Genomic DNA, 12,886 nt, shown 5'->3' with positions numbered 1-12,886 from the left:
TTGGTTGGCAGCTTGGCTTAGTAGAGAAGCCACTTGGCTTAGTGGATAGAGCATGGGCCTGGGATTCAGAAGGACCTGGGTTCTAATCCTGGATCCACAACATGTCTGCTGTATGACCTGGGGCAAGTCACTTCACTTGACTTGGGCCATAGTTACCTCCATGTAAAATGGAGATTAAGACTCTGAGCCCCATGTGGGACAGGGACTGTGTCCAACCTGATTAACTGCTATCTACCCCAGTGCTTAGAATGGTGCTTGGCACACAGTAAGTGCTTAACATTTACAATTATTATTATTATTATTATTATTATTAGCAGTCCAGAACTGCCACACACAAGCCTGAATTCCCTTGTACCCAGATTTGAGAGGAGCTGAGAGAGTCGGGTATGGTTAGGAGGAGGATGTGTATGTGTGGGAGCTGAACTTCTGGAGTGATCAGGCAGAAGTGGCTGGCTGCTTCTCTGCTCTTCTGTGTCCTGGGGGATTTAGCCTATCAGCAACCCCACAGCCAGGCTGCATCCTCGGAGCTCTTTGGATAATAATAGTGATAGTATTTGTTAAGCACTTACTGTGTGCCAAGCACTTTGCAAGGGGGGGATTTAGTGGAGCCTGAGGCAAGGTAACTTCCAGACTCAGCTAGGAACAGGGGCGAAGGGCCCATTATTCCAAAACTTTTGGCTAGCTTGCTGAACGGCGGCCTTGCCTCCCTCAGGGGAGAAAGATGAACCAATAGTGCGTCTTGTATCTATCCCAGCGCTTAGTACAGTGCCTGGCCCATAGTAAGTGCTGACTGCGGCCACCCATGAGGCGGCGGCGCCGGGGTCCGAGGGTTCCCTGAGCAGACTCATCCAGGACTTTGTGACCGGGCAGCAGGACACGGCCGAGTGGCGACAGGTATGTGTGGACTGCGAGTCTGCTGCCTGGACAGGGCTCCGAGCGTAGGGGGAGCCACTCTGGCCCCTCAGCCTTAGGCTCTCTGGTGATTCCTCGGGCGGCGGGGGACGTGATGGACAGAGGACTGGACTGAGGAGAGGATGGAGGGAAGAGAGAGAGGAAGGGGATGGAGGAGAGGAGGATGGAGGAGGAGTTGGGGCCTGAGGAGAGCCATCCCGAGAGGCTGGGCGAGCAGCAGGGCCAGAGCGGGCCAGCCAAACCCCCTCTACCCACCCCACAACACTTATGTAGAGGTCTGTAATTTTATTTATTTATATTGATGCCTGTTTATATTGATTTCTGTGTCCCACCCATAATAATAGTAATAATAATGATGATTATGGTATTTGTTAAGCGCTTAGTATGTTCCAGGCACTGTACTAAGTGCTGGGGTGGATACAAGCAAATTGGAGCTCATTGTGGGCAGGGCTTGTCTCTCTTTATTGTTGTATTGTACTTTCCAAGCGCTCAGTACAGTGCTCTGCACATTGTAAGTGCTCAATAAATACAATTGAATGAAATACTGTTAAAAATAAGAGTCAGGGGCAAAGGAGCAGAAGAGGGGAATGGCACTTGGGACATCAGCTTCAGTCGACATGGGTGCGAGTAGGTCCTGCAGCGATGATCCAGGATTTAGATGTGAAAATCCTCAATTCCTTTTTGGGAAGGAAGAAGCTGATGGGAGGATGGGGAGATTCGGGGCCCTTCCCCATAACCCCGAGCCCTGGCCAAATGCCATGGGGGTGAGCAGGGGAATGGGGATCCCCCACTGTTCTAGAAGGGTTTTTTCTCACGCCCGTCTAGGCCCCCGACTCCTAATTCCAGGGCCCCACTTCTGCCGTCTTGCAGTAATGTTGTCTAACCTTGGGAAAAAGTCTTGTTCTTGGAGGCATCCCAGGAAAACATTTGATCACTTTGATTTCTGTCTTTTCCTTGCACTCCTTCTCCTCCTTCCCCCACCCCCCATTTGTGCTTCCCATGGCTGACCCCCTCCCCCATCCTAGGACTGGTATTTTTCCATTAATCACACTGCCGTGAACATGCAAGGCTCCCCCAGGAATTCAGGCCTGTGTGTGGGTTGCCAGTGGGAATCCATTTGCTCTGCTTTTTTTCCTCTTTCTCTATGGTATTTGTTAAGCGCTTACTATGCGTCAGGCTCTGGGATAGATACAAATTAATCAGCTCAGACGCCGTCCCTGTCCCGCATGTAGCTCACAGTCCAAGCTGGAGGGAGAACAGGTATTAAATCCCCATTTTATAGTTGAAGAAACCAAGGCACAGAGAAGTGATTTGCCCAAGGTCACATAGTAGGCCAGTGGCAAAGCCGGGATTAGAACCCAGATCCTCTGACTCCTTGGGCATGCTCTTTCCACTAGGCAATTCTTTTCTGAACAGCAGCAGCTCCCGACAGTCTGCTCTGGTTCTGAGTCAGTGCGGGAGGATGGGTGGTTTTCTCTGGGTTTTTTTCCTTTTTTTCTTAATACAGAGCTAGCTAGAAGAAGGGCAGGAGAGATGGGGAACTCTATGCCATATTTGAGGTGCTTTGGGACCCAAGACCCCAAGCCTCTTAGAAAATCCTCTGTACTCTTCTGGGCATCCCTCTCTGAACAGCATTCACCCGCTTCCTTTCTGGTTTCCTTCACCAGGCTGTGAGTTGTTTCAGCACACTGTCTGAGAAGCAGCATGGCCTAGTGGAAAGAGCATGGGCCTGGGAGTCAGAGGTCGTGGGTTCTAATTCCAGCTCTGCCAACTGCTTGCTGTGTGACCTTGCGCAAGTCATTTCACTTCTCTGGGCCTCAGTTTTCCTGTTCTCCCTCCCATTTAGACTTTGAGGCCCACGCGGGTCAGGGACTGTAATTGACTTGTATCTGTCCCAGCACTTAGAACAGTGCTTGGCACATAGTAAGTGCTTAACAAATATTATTTTTAAAAAAGATGTCACGCCCCTGCCTCTTCTTTGCAAGGGCCACATTGGCAGACTAGAGACCGACTCCCCCAGCCAACCCAACAGCCCATGGATAATAATAATAATAATAATAATGGTATTTGTTAAGCACTTACTATGTGCCAAGCATATAAACACTGTTCTAAACACTGGGGTAGATAGAAGGTAATCAGGTTGTCCCACACAGGGCTGTCTTAATCCCCATTTTACAGATGAGGTAACCGAGGCACCTCTGACTCCCAAGTCCATGCTGTTTCCACTAAGTCACGCTACTTCTCTATGGATCTTATGGCTCCCTAGTCTGGGCAACCCAAGGCCACTAAGGGCAAGACCAGACCAGACCAAGGCTCCTCTGGAACTACAGGGGAGGGGGCCTTCACCAGAATGGCCTTTTCTGAACTCACACCTCCCACCCCTGTGCCTTTATGACTAACCAAATCCCTCCATAAACTATCCCTTTTATTCCTTGAGCAAGCTCCTTAGCTGTTCCTGGGGGTTGTGGCAGTAATAGGATTCTTTTGTTCCTGGCAGGGAAGATGGGGGTGGCTCAGATAACAGCTTTTCCTCTCTTGTGCAAGCCAAGTTGCTGGGGTGCTCCAGGGAATGTAACTGGAAACCTTGGCGGCTGCCCTTTGACCCAGAGCTGTGGAATGTTCCGCATTCTCTTTGCCCAGATGTCCTGTAGCACCTTTCCCCATAATACAGCATGTCTCCCTGAGTTACCTTTTAAAACCTGTCAGTGACAGGCCACTCGCCTTTTAGTTCATGCTGGGGACTGCTCTCTGACTCCAGGGAGTTGGGGAGAGACTCCCCTCTCACAGTTGAGAACGGTTCTCCTCCTCTCACCACCACCCCCACAATAGCCCCTGAGGGGAAGTCACATTTCCCAGAACCCCATTGGATTTTGGGGTCCCCCTCACCTCCTGGGTACCGCTCTTGAAAGGTCCTTACTCTGGAAGGGTGTGGGAATTTTCGGGACCTTGTCCACTGAGCCAGAAGGTGACGGACTTCACCCTGAAGTCTGACGAGTCAGTCTTCTTTATTGAGTGCTTACTCTGTGCAGAGCACTATACTGAGCACTTGGGAGAGTACAGTAGAAGAATATACAGACACATTCCCTGCCCACAGTGAGCTTACAGTCTAGAGGGGGAGACAGACATTAATATAAGTAAATTATGGATATGTACATAAGAGCTGTGGGGCTGGTGGGGGGCGGAGGTGGGGGAGATGAATAAAGGGAGCAAGTCAGGGTGATGCAGAAGGGAGTGGGAGAAGAAGAAAAGAGGTTTTAGTCAGGGAAGACCTCTTAAAGGAAATGTGCCTTCAGTAAGGCTTTGAAAGGGAGGGAGAGTGTCGAATATGAGCAGAGAAGGCAAGTTTGAGTGAAGAGAGTTGAAATGTGGGGAGGGAAAGAATTTTGGGGAGCTGCAGGAGAAATCTGTGCATTGGATTCTCAACAGTTGAATGTTGTGGTGTTTACAATGTCCCAAGCCTTGTACTAAGTGCTGAGATGGGTCCAAGCAACAGAACAGCTTGCAAGCTCCTTGTGAAGAGGGAACGTAATAATGTTGGTATTTATTAAGCGCTTACTATGTGCAGAGCACTGTTCTAAGCGCTGGGGTAGACACAAGGGAATCAGGCTGTCCCACGTGGGGCTCACAGTCTTAATCCCCATCTTACAGATGAGGTAACTGAGGCACAGAGAAGTTAAGTGACTTGCCCAAAGTCACACAGCTGACAAGTGGCAGAGCTGGGATTCGAACCCATGATCTCTGACTCCAAAGCCCGTGCTCTTTCCACTGAGCCACGCTGCTTCTCCTCCACGCTGCTTCTCCTAAATTGGAACATGTCTACCAACTTTGTTATATTGCCCTCTCCCTAGTGCTCTTCACACAGCAAGTGCTCAATAAATATGATGGATGGATTGATCAGGAGAGTCCTAATCCCACCTGAAGTTTACAGTATAGGTGGGGGTAGAGAGATGGAAACAATGCAACAATGGATTGCAAACAGCCAGAAGTGGAGTCAGTAAATCAGACAACAATGTCAAAACAAGATCTTGGAGATGGGAAGCCTCAGTCTCCCCACTGTTCCAGGTAAACAGTCTTTAGTTACAAACACGGCAGTCTTTCTGGGGATCCAAAGGATGTAAAGAGAGAGTTCTTGTAGACCCCCAGAGCCTTTCCAGGTCACATGAGACTCAGTCCCTGGGCACCCACTGCTGAGCAGGACTGGGACTTCTGGTGGCAGGAAGCTGTCCTGGACAGCAATAGCCGATCCCAGAGATCTGTTTTAATGGTGCTTAGTACAGTACTTGGCACATAGAGCTCATCGTGGGCAGGGAATGTGTCTGTTGTTATATTGTACTCTCCCAAGTGCTTAGTACAGTGCTTTGCACACAATATGCTCTCAATAAATACGATTGAATGAATACTTAACAGATTTCATAAGGAAGGGGCGGAGCGGAGGGTTCCAAGCCATGTGAATTTCAGTCTTGCCCACCCCCTGCCACAGGAATGTTGCTTTCTGTGCATGACATCCTGAGCCATTAGGGGAGGCTATTAGCCACATCCCAGACTTTCCTGCATCCTGAGAGTTGGAAGATCTCACTGTCCTGGGCCTCTAGGTGCTCTAGATAATTCCCCATTTCCTTTATGCCAGCATTGACTTTTCTCATGTTTCCATCCATTGCCTCTAGGATGCCATAAGAGATGTCCACATCAAAGGTTTCATGTATAAATGGATTCTCCAGGATCTGGGTAAGTTTGAAAGGGCTAGCAGCTCAGGTGATGTTTCCGTCGTGGGCCCAGAAGTAGAGGGATGAGGAGGTGACGAGGGGATTGGGAGATAAGACTGAAGGTTAGGAGACCCCAATTCTGTTTTTTTTTAATGGAATAGCTCTGGGGCCCTCCCTGAATATTCCCGTAGCCTGTCCCAGTTTGACTCCTTCAGGTGGTAACAAGTGAGGAAATATTTGGGGGAGTGGGTTGGTACAGCCAAGAGGAGCAGAAAATTTCCTCTAGACTGTAAGATCGTTGTGAGTAGGGTATGTCTGTTTATTGTCGTAGTGCACTCTCCCAAGCTCTGCACGCAGTCAGCTCTCAATAAATACGAACGACTGACCTCCTCTCTCCCCAGTACTCCGGCTTCGTCTCCCATCATGTCGTTAGATCTGCTTCTCCTCATATGCTTTCCTTCATACGTGGCACCTCCAACACGTCCCTCCAAAACAAATCCACAGGACAGTCTGCGGGGTGCCTCCTTTAAAAGCCCTACTACAGTAGTGGCGTTTTAAAGCTGAACAATTTAGTCCACGGCCTGCAGAGGGACAGAGGAAGAAGTTCTGAGCAGGATTTTTGCTGCTGGGCGGGAAACACACGGTGAGAAGCCGAGTTCCTGTCGTCTTCCTCTAGCCTCGCTCCGGGTGTGAGTAAGGTAGAGCTGGTAATGGCAAGGGGAAGTCCCAGCTCTGGCTTACTGCCAGATCCGCTTGCCGGGCTGTGGCGTGCGGCTCAGTCTGCACATCTGGAACTGGTTACGGCCCAGCTGCTGACACAGCAAGGCCGGCCACGTCCCTCCCTGGTGTCTCGCCACACAATGGGCTCTTTCAGAATCTGGTCCCCCAGAGAGGCTGAACGCAAACCACTGAGGACGGTGACTGCATAGAAGGGGGGTGAAACCAGGTTCAGACTTTCTAGAGCTGCTTTCCATCAGATTGGCATCACCCCTGCAGCCCCCAAAACTGCTTGGAGATTTCTTTGATTGAGGTAGGGGTCTTGGCCACACAGAGAGAGCAATCATCTTTTCTTTTTGGTCACTCCTTTCAAAGTTTTATTTTGTTTGTGTGGCTTTATCCCACTTGTCTTTTCCCACAGCTAATAGGCTTTCCTTTCACCTGAGGACCCCACCCCAGCTGCAGTCATCCATTCATCCCCCAAGGGTGAAGAGCCCTAAGAGCCTTGTCAGTCAGTTGTATTTATTGAGTACTGTAAAGCACTGTACTGAGTGCCTGGGAGAGTACGGTATGTAAACAGGCATATTTCTTGTTCACACAACGAGCTTGCAGTTTACAGTGGGGTGGAAGCATTGCTTGCTTATACCTCAGAACTTAGAACAGTACCTGGCACACAGTAAGCGCTTAACAAATGCCCCTATTATTATTATTATTATTAATAGTAGAAATCAATAAAGTAAAGATATGTATATAAGTGATGTGGGACTGGGAGTGGGATTGAATAAAGGAAGCAAGTTAGGATGATGCAGAAGAGAATCTTGGCTCTTCCTAGTCAATCAGTCATATTTATTGAATGCTTATTGTGTGCAGAATTGGGAAAGTACAATATAACAGAACTGGTAGGCACATTCCCTGCCCACAGTGAGCTTCCAATCTAGATGGGGAGATGACATTCTTAGAATTTATCAACGGTTGTAAGGGAAAGCAGCTGTTTATAGGAGAGAAGCTGAGGAGCTGGAAGGATAGTTGGAAGGTAACAAAGAGGAGGGGTTTCTGTGAGGCGGGACCCAGAGTTCAGGTCGCATACATTTCGTGGCCCAAATTGGTAGAGTGGGATATCGTCCTGGGACTCGACCTGTGACTCACATGGCCTGTCTTCGGTCCTGGCAGAGAAGTACATATTGCGCGGGGATGAGACGTATGCTGTCCTGCATCGCCTGGTGAACAATGGCAAGAAGCTCTTTCTCATCACCAACAGCCCTTTCAGCTTTGTGTGAGTCTCCCTCCGCTGACTGCCCCGCCCTATAACTCCTGGCTCGGCCCTCACCGAAGGCAGTGAACCCCAGTAGGGTCCATGGCACTGAGCCCAGCACTCATTTCCCTCTTGGCTGGGTAGGACCTGACTTCCGGGGTGGGGAAAGAATTCTCCGTCTCTGGAGGACCCTCTCGTGGGCTCAGCGACCTGTGAGGAGCAAGCAGGAAGTGCTGGGGCTTATGGTCTGCAGGTTGTATGTACACTTAGGCCTGATAAGTCAGACAAGTCCTGGATGTGGCTCGAGGAGACCAGGTCAGGGAGGGACCTGAACCTTCTTGACCAAATCTTCGTCAACTGGCTGTGGTCCCAAGTCCAGTCTCAGCTCTTGATTGCTCTTGATTGATGTATGATTGAACACCTCTAAAGCCTTCACTGTTGGTGACGTTCACCTGTGAATGCACGATTGGCTGAAAAGGCAAATATGGGCTCCACCGTCCCGGCCATAATGGACACATGAGAAGGTTGTCTCGTGTTGCATTGTGGCTTAGTGTTTGTAGCGCTCAGCCCTGTTTTATCTTTTGCCTCCTTGTCTCTCTTTCCATGGGGATTAAGACTGTGAGTCCCATGTGGGACAGGGACTGTGTCCAACCTGATCAGCTCATATCTTCCCCAGCACTTAGTACAGTGCCTGCCGCATAGTAAGCGTTCTTCCCTTTTCCCTCTTTCCAGTGACAAAGGCATGAAGTATATGGTGGGCAAGGACTGGAGAGATTTCTTTGATGTGGTCATCGTTCAAGCCGACAAACCACATTTCTTCAACGATGGTGTCAAGTAAGATGGGTCTTTGGTTCTGGGCGAGATGCGGAAAGAGCTCATTTAGTGTAGATGAGCTGGATTTTATTTTTCCAAGAGAGGAGTGCAGGCGCGGGTGGATTTCAGCAGTTAGCGAAAGGAGTTTTTTTCATTTTGTCTCACTGGAGTTCTACATGATTCCTTACCACGCTACCTTCTGGTGTTCAGACATGTTAATTCCTGATTTCTCCCCTTGCCAACCCCACTTGCTTGCCAGATTTCAGGAAGAGGTTGCTGTCTCTCTTTCTGCTTCTGTGCTATCATGTGCAGAACGCACAGTGCTTAGTAGACATTATCTTTGCCCTCAAGGAACTTATCTAGGGACAACTGGGGATTCTTCTGCTTAGAGCTTGAGCCTTTCAGTTATGATGGTTAAGAGACACACCACTCTCCTTATATTTATCATGATTTAAGCTCCCATTCTTCCCACTCCCCTCTGCTGTGAGTCAATTTGCTCTCTCCAGATTCCAGGTGAGGAGCGTGCTAAATGTGCTGATATAAGCAAAGGGAACTGTTAAGATAAACAATTAGGAAAATTGTGAAATCCACAGTAGAGCCTAAGGTCTGTGTCCCAATGCCAAGCCCATTTTGGATATGGTTTAGTTCTGAGCCATAATAAAGTGCTTTGAGGTCTGAGGAAGACTCTCAGTTCAGAAGATAAGAGATTTTTAGCTTGGCCAGGAGGTCCCAGTTCTCTTTCCAGACCTAGTATTTTAGTAGCTTCAGTAGTAGTGTTTCTTGGTTGCCCACCCGGTGCTGTACGTTGGCCTGAGCGGGGAGCCGGGTTTGGATCTTGAATATAATAGGTGATTTCCCAGGTGTGGCTTCCTCTGGGAAATAGTTCTGAACCATCTGTCTACCTACCCGACTGGCTGGGCTGAACAGTAACCTGCTCCTTCCCCATGAATCATCTGTTGCTTTAAGGCTGGAGACAGAAAGATCAAGTGATTAAACTCAGGGTCTCTCATCTGAGGCCTCTCTGTTGGGCTCCTGGCCTTCCTCATCCTTCCAGCCATCCTGGCTCTATTCACCCTCACCACAGCCCGAAGGGAAAAGAAACAAAAGTAATCCCTGCTGTTTTGGTTCCCCAGCTCCCTGTCGGTCGCTACTATAAAGTCGGTCAAGTCTCTCCTCTGAGGCCTGAGTGTGGCTGACCTCACCCCAGCCTGCATTCTCAGGCCCAGTCAGGTTTTCCTGTGTTTATGGCTTTGTCTTCACTCACAAAAGCTGGATGGGCTATGACCCCCACCCTCCCCTCCCCCACCCCTCCCCCACCTGTGGAGGCTTTGTTTTCCTGCCAGCTCTAAAGTCACCCCATTGGAGTCAATGGGCTAGCAGCTGTCGAAGTCCACTTTCCCTGTCTGGGAGTGGGTCAGGAGTATCCTGGGCAGTTAGATTTCTTGACACCCAACCACGGGCTTCCTATGGGCCTCTACAGTGGCTTCTACAATCTCCCTTGCTATTATTGCCACAACTGCATGTGAGCTGCCCCGTGATCTCTCTCTCTCTCTTCCTCTCTCTGCCATCTATTCATTCTTTCAGTTGTATTTATTGAGCACTTACTGTGTACAGAGCTCTGTAATAAACGCTTGGGAGAGTACAATATAACAATAAACAGGCACATTCTCTGCCCACACCGAGCTTACAGTCTAGGGGGGGAGACAGACATTAATATAAATAAATTACAGATATGTACGTAAGTGCTGTGGGGCTGGTTTGGGATGAATAAAGAGAGCCGGGGCCGGCAGCAGCAATGGACACTCTCCCCTGGCCCTGCTTTTCCAATCAGTCAATCAATCAGTTATATTTACTGAGCACTTACTGAATGCAGGGCACTATACTGAGCACTTGGGAGAGTACAAACAATATAACAGATTCATTCCCTGTCCACAGTGAGTTTACATTCTCGAGGGAGAGGTTTTCCCAGTTTCCAGGATCTCTGCCCTAAGAGCAGGGGACTCGAGAAAGATCACCAGGCAGATGGGAAACGGAGATTGGAGATTCAGGGAGGGGGCCCAGCAGCCTCAACAAACAAGAATTGAAACAGTGTGGAGTCCTGGGAGCCTTGTGTGATCTCTCTGGGTATATCCAGCTCCCATTCGGCCTCAACTACCCTGAAGTCCACAAAATTAATGTAGGTGATCCCCAGGGTCCTGTGGAACACAGACCCCTCTGTGCCTCCTCGGGGAGCAGTGGGGAGGGGAGCGGGCAGGGAAAGGCCTTGGCCTACATGTGGCCACTGGGCCATCTGCTTGCTAGGTGACCTTGGGTGAGTCATTTGCCTTCCTCAGTGCCTCAATTTCTTCATTGCTTAAATTGGGGATGAAATACTTGCTCTCCCTCCCTGGTAGACTGTGAGTCCTATGGGCGACAGGGACTATGTCCACCCAGATTGTCTCATATCTACCCCGGCGCTGAGTACAGTAAGGCGCTGGGCACATAGCAAGCACTTAACAAATGCGACCATTGCTATTGTTGTTATCATTATTGGGCCCTTCCCCAATGCATCCCTCACCCTCCTTCTTCCCCTACATTCACCACAGAAAGCTTAGAGGCCCCAGAGAAGACAAGGGAAGCAGCGTGGCCTAGTGGATAGAGCACAGACCTGTGAGTCAGAAGGACCTGGTTTCTAATCCTGGCTCCCCCAAATTTCTGCTGTGTGACCTTGAGCAGATCACTTCTCTTTGTGCCTCAGTTATATCATCTGTAAAATGGCACTTAAGACTGTGAGCCCCATGTGGGACATGGACTGTGTCCAACCTGATTAGCTTATAATAATGATAATGATGGCATTTCCTAAGTGCCTACTATGTGCAAAGCACTGTTCCAAGCGCTGGAGAGGATACAAGGTGATCAGGTTGTCCCACGTGGGGCTCTGGCCAGTCTTAATGCCCATTTTGCAGATGAGGTAACTGAGGCCTAGAGAAGTTGTGACTTGCCCAAAGTTACCGAGCTGACAAGCGGTGGAGCTGGGATTTAAACTCATGACCTCCCCAGCCCTTGCTCTTTCCACTGAGCCATGCTGCTTCTCTGGGGTAGCTTATGTCTACCCCAGTGATGATGATGATGGTATTTGTTAAGGGGTTACTGTGTGCCAGGCACTGTACCTAGCACTGGGGTGGATACAAACAAATAGAGTTGGACGCAGTGCCTGTCCCACCTGGGGCTCACAGTGCTTAGTACAGTGCCTGGAACATAGTAAGCGCTTAAGAAATACCATTAAAAAAATGGATGGAAAGGATCCGAGTCCCTCCCCATTCCCTCTGGGCGGTGCCCTCCGGCACACCGCCACTGCTGGATTCCCACGGTTTGGAGCATTTGGGAGCCTTCCTGTTCCTGCTCCTCCTCCTCTTTTTCCTCCTCTTGCTCTCCCAGAGAGCCGGGTCAGCGCAACTGCAGATTGTGATCTGTCCATTCCCCCCATGCAGGCCTTTCCGCCGCCTGGATGGGAACGGAGACTTGCAGTGGGATAAGATCACCAAGCTGGAGAAGGGCCAGGTATATAAGCAGGTAAGGGCCACCCTCGCACCATCCTCCACCCCTGAGCCGGCCGCCCTGCTTCCCTGGTCCACGGGGTGTCTTCCACGGAGCCAGCTGCACTTGGGGGGCAGCTAGGGGCGCTTATGGCCTCTTTCTCTCCACTGACTTTGTCAGTTGCCAGCCTGCTAGGGAGGGCAAAGGGTGGTGGTTCCTTGAACCTTGGGCTAGGAGCTAGAAAGGAAAGGCCACTGAGATGCTGCCCAGGCCCTTCAGCCCACCTCATTCCAGACTGCTTGTGCGAAGAGTTGATGGGTGTAAAATACCCTCCAGGAGTCCCCAGGGGACCAATAGCCTGTGCCGGCAGTGGAAAGAGAAACAGCGGTGGCCTAGTGGATAGAGCACTGGCCTGGAAGTCAGAAGGACCTAGGTCCTAACTCTGGCTCTGCCACGTGTCTGTGTGATCTTGGTCAAGTCACTTCTCTGTGCCTCAGTTTCCTCACCTGTAAAGTGGGGATTGAGATTGTGAGCCCCTTGTGGGACAGGGACTATGTCCAACCTGATTTGCTTGTATCCACCCCAGTGCTTATAACAGTGCCTGGCACACAGTAAGCACTTCACAAATATCACAGTTATTGTTATTATTATCAATATTATTATTATTTGCAGCTGGACTCAGCTCCAGCCTCTGTTTCTCCTCTTGCATTGTCAGTTTGGGATCAGACAGGGCAATTCTGCTCTTAGATGAATTGGATGGAATTTTTTGAAGGGCCTCAGGGCTCTGGGTTTGGCAACTGCAAAGAAAGCTGGAGAGAGTGGAGGATGGGCCTGCTGGTATTGGAAAATATCCCCCTCGGATTTGAGAGGAAACTTTGCAGCCCACTGGTTTCTCTGGGCCAAGGCTAGGGTCTGCCGTCTCGGGTCTGTATCCTTGCCTTCTTCCCACTTCCTGGCTCCGGGCTGCTGAGCT

At 49.9% G+C, this 12,886-nt stretch overlaps 1 protein-coding gene across 1 annotated transcript in view; it reads left to right on the top strand.

The window, feature by feature from the left end:
- LOC100077163 (5'-nucleotidase domain-containing protein 2-like) overlaps positions 1-12,886 on the top strand; it is a 37,725-nt gene that overhangs the window by 18,086 nt on the left and 6,753 nt on the right. The window contains exons 7-10 of the mRNA XM_029067552.2: positions 5,577-5,637; positions 7,503-7,605; positions 8,317-8,418; positions 11,868-11,949. Of these exons, the coding sequence (XP_028923385.1) occupies positions 5,577-5,637; positions 7,503-7,605; positions 8,317-8,418; positions 11,868-11,949 (348 nt within the window). The remainder of the gene's footprint in view (positions 1-5,576; positions 5,638-7,502; positions 7,606-8,316; positions 8,419-11,867; positions 11,950-12,886) is intronic.

This window comes from Ornithorhynchus anatinus, chromosome 6 (assembly GCF_004115215.2).
Source record: "Ornithorhynchus anatinus isolate Pmale09 chromosome 6, mOrnAna1.pri.v4, whole genome shotgun sequence".
Lineage (NCBI taxonomy): Eukaryota > Metazoa > Chordata > Mammalia > Monotremata > Ornithorhynchidae > Ornithorhynchus > Ornithorhynchus anatinus.
Note: the sequence above shows the minus strand (reverse complement) of the source record. Positions and strands in the feature narration are given on the sequence as shown.